Source organism: Psittacula echo (genome assembly GCF_963264785.1).
Source record: "Psittacula echo genome assembly, chromosome: 4".
NCBI classification, from domain to species: domain Eukaryota; kingdom Metazoa; phylum Chordata; class Aves; order Psittaciformes; family Psittacidae; genus Psittacula; species Psittacula echo.
The window spans coordinates 31,119,153-31,131,752 of NC_137738.1; the positions used below are offsets into that span (position 1 = coordinate 31,119,153).

The 12,600-nt window shown below is 41.2% G+C and overlaps 1 protein-coding gene across 1 annotated transcript in view; it reads left to right on the forward strand.

Annotated features, from left to right (window-relative positions):
• Positions 1-525: 525 nt before the first annotated feature.
• Positions 526-12,600, forward strand: part of GALNT2 (polypeptide N-acetylgalactosaminyltransferase 2) — a gene marked incomplete at both ends in the record, with an annotated part of 100,249 nt that continues 88,174 nt past the window's right edge. Inside the window, one exon of the mRNA XM_080615626.1 lies at positions 526-645. Coding sequence (XP_080471752.1) covers positions 526-645 — 120 coding nt within the window. The remainder of the gene's footprint in view (positions 646-12,600) is intronic.

Consider the following 12,600-nt stretch of genomic DNA (forward strand, 5'->3'; position numbering starts at 1 on the left):
CCCCACCCACACCCACGGAGCGCTGGCACTGGCCCTCCGCCGCTTTCGGCCGGAGGCAGGCGGCGGCCCGGGCCCAGAGCGCAAGGCTCTGAAGGCACTCCGCTGCGAGCGCGGCCCGGCCGCTCCCGGCCCGGCCGGGAAAGGCACAGCCGGGATAGGAACACAGGTTCGGCCCCGCCGCTTCACAGAGGGGGAGCGTTATCCCCGCTGCCGCCTGGCCGTTGGCCCCCCAGGCAGCCGCTGGGGAGAGGGGCCAGACGGTCCAGCAGCGCCGGGCTCGGTCCGTGCGGCCGCGGGGGGCGCGCAGCCCCCGGCCCATGAGCGAGGAGGCGGCGGCCCGGCGTGCTGCAACCATGGCGACGCCGGTAGCCCTGGCCCGCCCCCCGCGGGGCCGGGCGGCGCGGGATTGGTCGGGGGGCGGGCGTTCGCCCTCTGCCCCCTGACCCTGCGCGGCGGCAGCGGCGGCTGGAGTGGAGGGTGCTGCTGCCCGTTTCCTGGTGGCCTGGTGGCGGCGCGGGAGGGAGGATGCGGCGCAGGTCTCGGCTGCTGCTCTGCTTTGCCTTCCTCTGGGTGCTGGGCATCGCCTACTACATGTACTCGGGCGGCAGCGCCGCGCTGGCCGGCGGCAGCGGCGGCGGGAGGAAGGTGAGAGCTCAGCTCGGAGCCTGGCGCGGGGCGGGTGGGGAAGGTGTGCTTGATCGTGCCCCAGCGGCGGGGCTCCTCGGGGCGGGCTGGGCGGGGAGCGGCGCTGCCCGTTTCTGCGGCGGGGGTATCCCCTCATCCCCGCGAGTGGGGGTCTCTGGCGTTCAGGCGGGGTGAAACTCCCCCCGGCTTCTCCTTGTCCCCCGCCCGCCCTTCCCCAGCTCGCTTCCCAGAGGCAGATGGCTTCTTTGTGGACTTCAGACCGGTTTCAGTCTCGTCACGTCGCTCCCTACCCAACTGCGGCCGGCCACGTCCCGGGCCGGGGGAAGTTGGTGTGGGAGGGGAGAACGGGGCGGGCGGGGACCTGGGCTGCGCTCCGGGGATGGGGGGCCCGCTTCGGCTTGGCTCCGCTCCCCTCCCAGCGGATAGCCTCTGCCCCTTTCTTCCTCCCTTCTCCCGCCGGCACCGGAGTCGTTTGGGATCGTGTTCCCACCTCGGGAACACGCGAGGTTCCGAGCTTCAAATTCATTTCCCCGTTTTTATTTCCCTCTTGGATGCACAGTGGTTTCCTTGCTCCTTAGCGCTACGCCTAGAAGATAGCGTTTTCAGATCTGTTTTGCAATGTTTCAGGGAATAGCTGGATTTGTCACGTTTCGTGCCTGTGGTGTGGAAGGTCTGTTTCTCCTTTTTTTTTAACTGCTCGGTTCCTGACGTTCAAGAAGTTGTCTATTGACAGCACAGGAGGAAGCTTTCCTTGTTCTGTCCATCAACTTACGAAGTAAATTTCCCCATGTGTTGTAGTAATTCATTGATCAGGAAGGTAACTGGAAGTTAAGTGCTTCATAGTTCATGTTTGTGTCAATTAAACCAGGGTTTTGTGGCATGATGTGTCAAGTGACAACTTTATCCACTAATTAATTATGAATAAGCATGCTTTCATGGGCTTTCCCCCCCAAAAAAAAAAAAAAAAAAAAAGAAGCCTACCAAAGACAAGAGCTTTTTAGAGAATGTTTAAACCTTAGATTTTGGAGCAGGAAAGGACATAAAGCATCTCAGAATTGCATCTGTTTAAGGAAACCATAACCAAACCCATAAATGGGAAGAGGGCAAGTGAGTGAAGTACATCTCAGCTAAGCAGTGTTATTTGCTAATTAAATGGCAGTCTCCTGTTAAGTGAAAAGTAGCCTTTCTTAAATGTAGCAGTGTATAAGGAGAGGAATCTTTTCACGTTGCTTTGCTGCAGTTTGGTTCATCAGTGCATGTATCTCCAGTAAAATTCTGCTGATGACTGGTTCCCGTGGCAGGTTGTGAAAACAAATACTTGCGTGATTACTTACATGAGCAAGGGTCTGGAGAATGAGTTGCTGCTCGTTGCTAATTGGCTCTCTGTTCTGATGTGCCCTGTTTTATCTTTTCCCTGTAGCTTAGGAATGTGTTCAACAGCAGCTTTTGACGTAATATATTAAAGTAAGTGTTAAGTGTGTATTGCTAAATACAAGCTCTTGGTCCTTCAAAGTAGATACAGGAGCAGAAATAGATCAAGCATGTGATAAAAAGTAAAGCAGTAGCCTAAAGCCCTTCTTGAAGAACCACCAGAGTGTATTTAAAAAGGAAAAGCAATCTTGGGCTGCTGCTGATGTGTAGTGGGATACAGAAAAGCCATCAAGGCAAATATATCTGCAGATAGGGAAATACGTTTTTAACTCTTATGTTGTGCTTCATTTGGAGTTCCCAGACAGAGACTCTGCTCAATTCATTTTTACTGCTGGGGAAACTGCAATGTGGGGATAGTGATTTGCCCAAGGTCACCTAGAAGACTAGGTGAGAATAAAATAGAAAAAAACCCCAGTTTTTCTGAATACGAGGCTGGTACCTAATCTACTGGAACCTGCTGCTGTTTGTTATTGATATTAGCAGGAGTTTTTATTATGGTTTTAAGATATACTGATACGTGCTTCAGTAGTATGATTTGTTATAATACTGTGCAAAATTCAGTAAACCTTGCTGGTCTGGGTAATTGGGAGAGTTTAGGAAAGATAATTTAAAGAAAATGAGACATTAGATAGGCCTGAACTGAAGCACAGTGCTAGGACTGAAAATGTGAAAGTTTAAAGTTAAACTGTGGTAAGGAAGAAAGTAGGTACTGTGACCACAAGAAACAAGTGGGGAAATTAACAATTATACGTGCATTGGTGATTTAGGATCCTATTTTCTGTCAGTGAAGCGTAAAATTTAATCCTGCGCCTCGGCGTAGGTTAACAAGTGTAAGTAGAGGAAGATGCGTGTAATGTAATGGCTTTTGAGTTTCAATGAAAGGCTTATTAACTTAGTGTCAGACCCTGGTATAAAGCAAAAACGCAAACTGTCTTAAACTTAGGAACAGAAACCTTTCTGTAGTAAATTTCTTGGTGTGTATGACTTCACGTAGTCCTTATTACTTGCCCGCTATTTCAGTATAATGGAAACGGAGTTTGTACAGAAGAACATCACTTTTAGTAAATTTAATAGTCTGAACACGGCAGAAACTTCAATTACAAAAGCCGGGAGGGGATAGTTCTCCAATTGGGTAAGCAATTTGCATGTTAATTACAGACCTGGTTATACAAACAGAATGTTTATTCCACGAGAGTGATTCTTCTTCCATACATAGAACTAGTGTGTTATCCAGACATCCTGGATGTGTTTAGTAAGGCAGCCAGTCCTGCTATATGATGTGCACCACCAATTCACTTTCTCTTCAGTGGAGCTGAAGGTGTTTGCCGTTTGCCAGCATTGCACCTGAGTAAAAGAAGAGTGATTATTATTACTATTTTCCCCTTGCTTTTGTTATTAGTGTCTGTGTTAATGTAAGCTTGTACTTGTTTTGGTTCTCTGTTTACAACCTTTCTAATGAGATCTATGGAGCTATTTGGATGCTGCAGTGTGTGGTACAGCCTTGCCCAATCTTTTGGCCCCTGGCAACAGCAGTGGAATCCACAGCCTTGTGTGCAGTGCTCTGGCCTGGTAGGAGCTGAGCTGGCATGAAAGTGTTTAAAGCACACAAAGTAGAAGCTGTCTGATTGGTAAATGTGTGAATAGTAATAACAAAAACATTAGGAAGGTGCAGTGTTTCTCACTCAGGATCTAGGCATAAAACTGTAGTGGAAAGAAGCGATGTCTTCCATGTCTGGAATTTTGGGTGTGACAACCTTTTTCTTTTTTGCTTTTTTTTTAAAAAAAAATATTTCTTGAAGAAAAGGGTAGAGTCGAAGCCTTTAATTCAAAATGTGCTTGGAGGGGGAAGAAGTGTCTTTTTTTACTTTCTTCTCACCTTTAGTGAATGTCGAATTAAAATGATTGTAAGCGTATGAGAGCCACGTTCAGTTCATTCCTTTTCTAGCCACTGGGTTATAGATTGGAAAGAGTGAGTCTGATTCACTTGTGTAAAGGTTAGAGAAACAGTTTGCAAAAGAGAGGCAGTAACACGTAAGAAAGAAAGTTGCAAGCCCTACAGTTGCGAAAATGAAAGAAAATGTGGGCTACTTTTATGTTCAGTTAATGTGTTTTATATTAAAATAGGCTTTGGAATGGAGACTGGAACTTCCCTTCTTTTTGTGAATGAAGTTCCTAACCCACAGCAAAAGTGGTTTATGGTCTGTGTTCCTTGCTTGTAGAATGTGGAGCAGCTGGTGAAAAATGGGTAGAAAGTTACTCATACCCTCCCAAGCCAAATTCATTGTGATGTGATCCCCTCTAGAGTGTGGATTTGAATTTGAGTTTTTGTCACACACGTTTTGAGTTCTTTAACCACCAAGTTCTTGCACAGTAGAGTGACTGGATTGGAAAAAACCCAAACCCAACAAACTCAACCCCAAAAAACCCTGCCAGCCAAAACCCCCAGCTGTTTCCAAAAGAACTTGCTCTTCTAGGCAGTGAGAGAGTAGCCCCTTGTAATTGAGCCCTTCAGGCAAGACAGAGGAATGTCTATGTCTTGTTGAAAGCACCCAATGCTTCACTGCTGCTAAGAGTGAAATCCTCCTAGGCGTACCCTGGAGGAGACCTGTAGGCAGCAAGGGCATTTACTGTTAAAAGCTAAGGCATCAAGAGAGGCCTGCTAGGTGAAGCCACAGCTGAGCCAAGGTTTGGAGCCTTCTGGATTTAGGTGCCAGAATGCTGACAATCTTTTGTTGCCATGTAAAGGGCGTCAGTTGTTTTTACATTGAACCTCTGTCGCTTCCCACCCCGTCTTTGCTATGTAAAGGAGGAGGCTAAAAACAATCTTTCAGTAACAAGAGAAGGGTAACTTTTGCCAGTGCTTCTTAAAATTAGAACCATATTTCTTTTTCATCAACTCTCTCTCCCTTACCCCTCCACCAAAAAAAAAAAAAAAGAAAAAAAGAACCCCCCCCCCAAAAAAAAACCCCAACAAAACCAAATCCCAAACCACCTTGAACTAGAAGCTTGTTACTCTCTTGGCTTGCCAGATTTACTGGGTGTATTGGAATGGAGAAATCTGATTAACGGTTAGTTGAGCCACAAGGAGGCAGGCTTCTCCTGTAGAACTGGTTATTGCCCTGTACTTAGTGCTGTTTTTCCTCTCCGTATTGTGGTTCTGTTTTGGTTTTGTTTGGGGTTTTTTGTTATTTTGGAGTAGGCTTTTGATAGGTGGTGTACCATGGAGCTAGCTGAGATGAAATAAAATCAAAAGTGAAAGGTGATACTTTGCCTTTAGTGCATGACTAATTGAAAGTGACTCCATGACTTTGAGGAAACTACGGGAAAAAGAAGCAAACTTTGTAAGTTCTTGTTCTACAAGGATAAAACTTTAGAATAACTCCTTCCAGCATATGCAAAACTTTATTTTCCTGTTTATTATCTCCTTTTTTTGGAACCCCTAAACTATTTCATTTACTGTTAAATGAGGCTCTTATTGCCATTATGCATAATGATGTACATAGGAGAGTAAGATTGCTATGTATGCTGCAGATTTAGTATTCCTAACCTTCTTTCTGAAGGTTTAAGTAGGAGGAAAAAGGAAGTGTCTTTTAATTTCACGTGCATTAGCCTGTTTTTGTCAGAGTATGAAACTGCATGTTGTAACTTCTTATGACTGTTTCTCTAAAGGTGCAGTAAGGCAGTAGAGCTTCTTTGTAGAAGGAGGTTAAAAGTAACCATTCCAATTCTGATTTTTCCCTTCATCTGAGGAAGGTGTCGCCAGGTCTAACTGCTAAATCTTAAGCTTAGCTTGCCACATAATTTTAAAACATAACTTCAGGCCCTTATATGATGTGACATTGGATGCGATTTCTAAAATCTTAGTCTTCAGACAAGTGAAAAAGTTAGCAAGTCTAAAAAAGTCAGATTATCATGTGTCCTTTCTGTGACATCTAGAAGGTGCAAGGAGATAGAAAAGGATGTTCGTCTATAACAGGTTGCAGTTTCTGCTGATGTACATTTTTCTTCTCTACAGTTCTACAATAAATGTGAAAGAAATGAAGTGCCCATGCATTTCAATAATAAAGCTGTCCTTCTCTCACTAGGATGCAAATATGAGTCTCTGGAGTTTGTTGTATTTTTTTTTAATATAGCATATGTCACTTGACAAAGTGACTGTCTTGGCAATTCAGTCACTTATTTTTGTGGATTACTTAATAAAATTTAACTTTGAGTGCAATGAAAAGACAGTCAAATGCAAATTTTGGGTAGTCTCTTCAGGTCTGTGGTTGTATTGAGCTCTTCTCTTTTAATCTGCTATTTGGAATGCTTCAGTGGGGCTTTTTTCTTGTTGATATGGAGGGGCAATGAGAAATCACTTCTTAGCTAGAAGACTCTTGTGTTGTCTCCTGCAACCTGCCAGATTAGAAACTGATGACTCTGGCTTTGATACAGATGCTATCGCTATTGGGTTGCTGTTAGCAAATTTGTTTCATAAATGTAGAAGTAGAGCAGGGCTGTGGCGATGTCAGAAGGGGTTGGGGAAACAAGAATGAATTTTTCAGTAGTTTCATACAAAACATGGTCATTAACCAGCTTTTCACGTACTTTTTCCCTTTCATGTGGGCATTGTAGTAGCTTGCTGTATTTCTCTGTGTTATTCCGTTGCTGCTGTGGTTTGCTGCTTACTGTGATCTCTGTGTACAAAGTTTATAAGCTTTAGTGATGTCATTGGACAGACACAGTTTAAAGACTTACTGCACTAATGAAGTGTGCCATGTACCTTACCTGTTCTGTCTTGTTGGTCTTGTGTTTTGAGACATATTGCAAATAAATGCTGGTCATTCTTTGTGTGTTCTAGATCCTTCTAAAAATACAACATGAAAAGTGATGCAATAACACTTTTTTCTAATTTAGAAAAGGCACAATATTAACTCATATGAAGTAAAAGACTATTAAAGATCCGTCTCTGTGGTGATAATGGAAACGAAATTATCATCACTTGGTGTTTAGACAGCCCCAAACCCCATATAAACGTATGTTAGAGAACTTTAATCTCTGTTTTCAAGATTACATGGTAATTCCACATTTTTTCCCTAGAAATCCTGATTATTTTTTCCACTTTAGTCGCTTTGGTCCTTTTCTTTTTGATTTACAATGTTACGTGTTATCCAAGTGCTTGTGTATAACTGGTACTGTTTTGTTAAGATGGTGGTGGATCAGAAAGCAACTCGCAATGGCACTCTGCTTTAGAATAGAAGAGACACTTTTATATTAGTACTGGGTGTCACAAGAGAATAACCCTTGTTGCAGGACTAGAAACTGTTTAAAAATAATTCCAGCAGACAGCCTAGGAAGTATTTCTTGTTGGCTTGTTGGTGACTACATTAAACTTATAAATAATATAGCATACAGTGATTTTGGTTAAGTTAAATCTGTTTGAAAAGAAAGGACGAGGACACAGTTGATCCTGTGAAACTCGGGTGATGAATGAGCTGCTCAGAGGAAGTCAATGCAAAGGATAAATAAACCTTGTATTTTTGTTTAAGTTGATTTGGCCCACTTAAATCTTTTCTCAATAAAACTACTCTTGAGAGCAGTTTAGCTATAGTGGTACAAATCAAGGGGTAGCCAGGCATTGTACAAACAGTTTTTCAACTCCCTGGCCATTGATATCTTGTTACTAAATGTGATTTTTATTAGGGCTTGGTGGAAAAGCTGTGTATTGCTAATATATTGCCAGTGCCATATGTTTGCAATGCATTGAAATTCTAATAATGAATCTGCAGGAAGCAGTGAGACATTTGCTTTTTTTTTTTTTTTTTTTTTTTTCAGGAATATAGGGCTGAATGTCATTGCCCGAATATATTGGGATAGTGTGGAAACAGAATATCAGCGTGGGTGTTACAGAAGGAAACACTAAGCAGTTGTTTTTTGCCATCATGTAATGCAAAGCAGTGGAATCTTTAGTTATATAAATTTTAAAGCCTGAGTTTGTTCTTTCATGCTTTTTGTTTTTAAATTATTGCTCATCTCCTCTTCTTTTCCCTTTTCATGTAAGCTTTCAGAGGAATAAGGGATGGCTTGAGGAGGGAAGATTGGAGAAAGTTATATGTCCACATTAAAATGTTTGGTTTATGTGTTTGGGAATTTAAAGAGATAGCATAAAATAGTAGAGAACACTAGATATTGAACCATTTCATGTTCCCTCTGGGACTGTAAGGTTCTTCCACAGAAAGTTTCATATGATAGACCTCTCCTGCTAAGTGGAAGTGAAGATATTTAAGTATGTCATTGGTTTTTGTCCATGTGCTGGGTTTTTTTTCCCCGCATTATTTGGAGAATGAATTATTTTATGAAACCTGTATGTTATTGGTGCATACCAAGTACTTTCTCACCTGTCATTCTTTGTGTTCATTTGCCAAGTAATCTTAACCATGAATGAAGCAGTCCTAGACTATTTGTGTCCTGTGGCAGTTGTTAATGATTGAGACAGTGGAAAAAAGCCCCCTCAGCATTTGTTTTCTTTATGTAAACTGTGACTGATGCATCTCCTGTTGGACTATAGTATATTGTAAACTTCCAAACTTCTGTTGTGACTTTAAGGTAGGCCTTTTTTTTTTTTCCCTTGGTGTGTATCAACTTGTGTTGTTAAAGTTGCTTTTCTCCTGAGGGGAAAAAAGGTAACTAGTTCATATGATAGCCTTCCAGTGTAACCTGTGCAGATTACTATCAACACGTTCATTTTTTCCCTGGTTGTCTTGGCATCTAAACTGTTTATTTTCTGCACTATCCCTTTTTTTGTGCATGGTTTTATTGCTTGCCCAGGGTACCTTTATCATCACTTAAACAAGTTAAAATACGTTAGTCCAAATAGCTCCACCACCTGTCAAAGCACATCTCTGTAAAGGGACTATCCAAGCAGATGTTAGTTTTGAGCTTCACTTGCGGAATTCAAATGGGAATGGCATGAGGTAATAAAAGAACAGAAAGTCTGAATTTTTACAGCATTCTGTATATCCCCCAAAACTGCTACATAGTGCATATCAGATGCAATAATTTGGATTTGTCTTCTTTATAACTATGCTCTCTTATGGAAGTTGTAAAATTGTTGAAAACCTGGATGCTTTCTTAAAGAAAGCAAAGAATACTAGAGATTCTGCTGAGTTCAAGCAGTAGAAAAATGCAATAGGCTGTACTGAATAATGGATCTGTTTGAAACAAAAAGACTTTATACAAGGAAAGATTATACAAAAAATTGGCACTGAGCTAATGCTATTGTGTACAAATTCTCAAAGAGCTATGACTTAGTGAGTAGAGAATGTTTTCTCCTTGTGTATAGTTCCAAATATTTAACCACCCTGAAAATAATCAACACAGCCAGAATTAGTTTTGGTTACTAAAATAAATTTACTCTAGCTGGCCTGTTGGTTTAAGGATGGTCAGTAAATATATCAGTGTATGTATGGATATATGTTTTAGTGAGATGAAACACTGAGGTTTGTAGATAGCTTGGCTTTTCTTTTTCTTTCTTGCTTCTCTTAAATGAAATGGAAAACTCTGTTCACTTAAGTACACTTAGGCTCTCTTAAGACCTTGGTAAAGAAAAAGAGAATTTCTTTCTCATTACTTATTCTGGTAGCAAGCTGCTGCTCACTAATTGTGGTCGAGCCTGAGTACTTACAGGTCATTTTCCAACCATTTGGAAAAGTCCGCATCACAAAACCACTACTGTGGTAGGTGGACCTGCCACAATGTGGGGGTTATTGAATTGAAGTATATATCTGCTGAAGAGTTTTGCAAAATAAGGTTTGCATATGTTGTCTGGACAAGGTAGTTAAGTTCCTGTTACGGGTGGTGGCACATCATCTGCTACAGGGGAATGCACCAGTGCTCCTGGTTACCATAACAGATCATCCATCAACAGCAACCTTGCCCATTTGCTCCTGTGTTATCTATTTGGAGCAGGTAAGGGGTGTTCTTTAGTTCTCTCTGACTTGTAGTCTCACAGCACAATGTGTTGCTTTGCCAGCAGCCCCTGACATGAAGATGTGCTATGTCCTTTATCCTCAACAAATGGTGAACTGACTGTTCCACCATGTGGAATAGTTATTACCTGTATATACTATGTTAGTGAATATTTTTGAAGCTTTAATTAAGAAAATGCTCCTTTCTATTCTCCTGATAGAACATCTAGCTTTTCTCATGGTGAGCAGTAGTTGTAGCAAATGCCATAGGAGCCTGTGAGAGAGCTGGAGCTTGACTCTATTACTTGGTGCACCTTTAAGAGCCATTCTTAATACCTTTTAGATTGGTAGATGTCTATTAAAAGCAGTGCCTCCACCCCACTTGTTAAGCTGTGTGCTTTCTGTTAATAAGCACATTTTAAGACCTTGCAGGTCTTGATGGTTAAATAAAAAGGCATTTGGAGTCAGAAAGAAGTATTTCAACTAAAAGTAGTGTATAGTGGCCTAGCAAATAGCAGCACTTCTTTGCATCTTTAGGTTTCATATTTAAAGTGCAAGTAGGTATGGAAAGTTAAGGTGCGGTTGTTCAGTTATTCCCAATACTTTCTGAATATTCTCTAGCAAAAATAAGCGAAAGGTTGATCTTGATGTTCACTCTGGCCTAGACCTAAAATACCTGGCTTCGTACACAGCAAAAGCTATTTGCTTAAAAATCCATTTCAGTTACCTACTGAGATAACTAATGCAGATCATAGTGGTGTTCTAGGAAAAATACTTCTTGTATCCTAGGAACAATAGATTGAAAATCAAGATGATAAAATTGGTCTGCAGTCATTTAATGTTCTCTCACATGTGTGCTTGCAGTCCCGAGAGCCAGAAGCTTAGGTGAAAACTGGTTTTATACACATGGGTGCTCTCAGAGTGGTGACTTTTTTAATGTGTTGTTTTTTGGTTTTAAATTTTTCATTATTATTGCTTAATGGTTGCAGATGTTTTAAATTGGGCCAGGGTTGTGTCTTTATTTAGTGATGTGCCAAAGCAGCTGTGTGGTGCTTTTGGGGTTTTGTGGGGTTTATATTTAAGCATGTATTAAATTTTTTGATGATTTCAACTAGTAAATTTGTTAGGTTGGCTGTGCATAATTAATGATTTTCTTGATAAACTTGGCTGTTATAAACACTGTCCAACAGTATTAGAAAGTCTGGTAAAAAGTTACCACCAGTTGTTCAAAACACTTTTGACTGTTGTTTGCGTTACAGCACTGTTTAGAGTCCTGGTTCTATTATGCAAAAGATTGAATGGTCTTAACAGGCTATTTCTACACCATGAACTTGGAAAAGGGCTTCTCCCTCGTAGGATTTAGGTATCTGTGCATGTTAACTGTGTTCTTATGGTGGAAATGCCCATGTGGTTCTCTCTTGGTCCGGCCTTTCACTCAAAACCAAACCTTTTTGTCTATGTGTAACTCAACAAGCTGTATTAGACAATTGGTTTTTATGGATTAAAAATCAATAATTGAATGGACTTCAAGAAATTATAATGTCCCATGTTATACATCCTAGGGAAAAGATAACTCAAGCTTTTCAGCCTTCAGCATTGAAGTGTAGTGGGACCTCATGATGCTAAGCTTAATAGAATGTGCGTCTGGATCTGATATGACAGTCAAGCTGTGTAGTGAACCACAGCTAGTGTCTGATCTTAGTGTGGTTGATACTGACCACTTCTAAACCCTTCAGTTAACATATACTCAGTTTTGCTAAAATTGTGATATTCTGATGTATATCTCAAAGAGCAGCTACAGTTCAGATGCAGGGAACAGTTTGGAAATATGACATTTGTTCAGATTAACTGTTATTGTGGCTATCATCTCATGATGTTGTTATCCCAGCTACTGAGAAAAGTTTCCAGTGACAGATCTGTATAAGTACGCAAGAAAACTGATGTAAAAACTTTCTGCTACTCACTGAATGTTATGTATCCTGTAATGATGATAAATGTGGTTCAGGGGTGTTGTTAAAGTAGTCTTGGGATGCAGGAGAACTTTGGATGTTACTTTCTTTCAATACTTCACGATGCCTGAACTGATCCCTTCTTAATTGTAAATTGCTCTTTGGTGTGTTTTGTAGGGTAATGCTGTTGAAGTGATTTGGTGAAATCTTGTGAAGACTGCTAAGACTATGTTAGGAAACACTGGATTTAGTGTGCTCAGTTTGTGGTGAAAGCCAGTTCATAATGATGACTAAGCAAGGTGTTGGATGTTAGCGGGTCTATGCACATATTAGTCTTCTAAGTTGTTACCTTGTTTTTCTTAAAAGACATGACTAGCAGAACTCAAGGAGAAACCCTGTATTTAAGATGGCAGTTTCTATTTAAATGATCCATAAAAGGATTGAAATTATGGAAATTCTTTGACTCTAAGCACTTGTTTATGTATGCAAAACAGCTATAAGTGTGTGCAGTTTGCTTTGATTATTAACACTTTTCAGTTCGAGTGTTGTATACAGTCTTATTTTGAGTTTATTCCTAATTCCCGTTAGCTATATGACTGTATCGCTTTCCTCTTGTACTATCATGATAT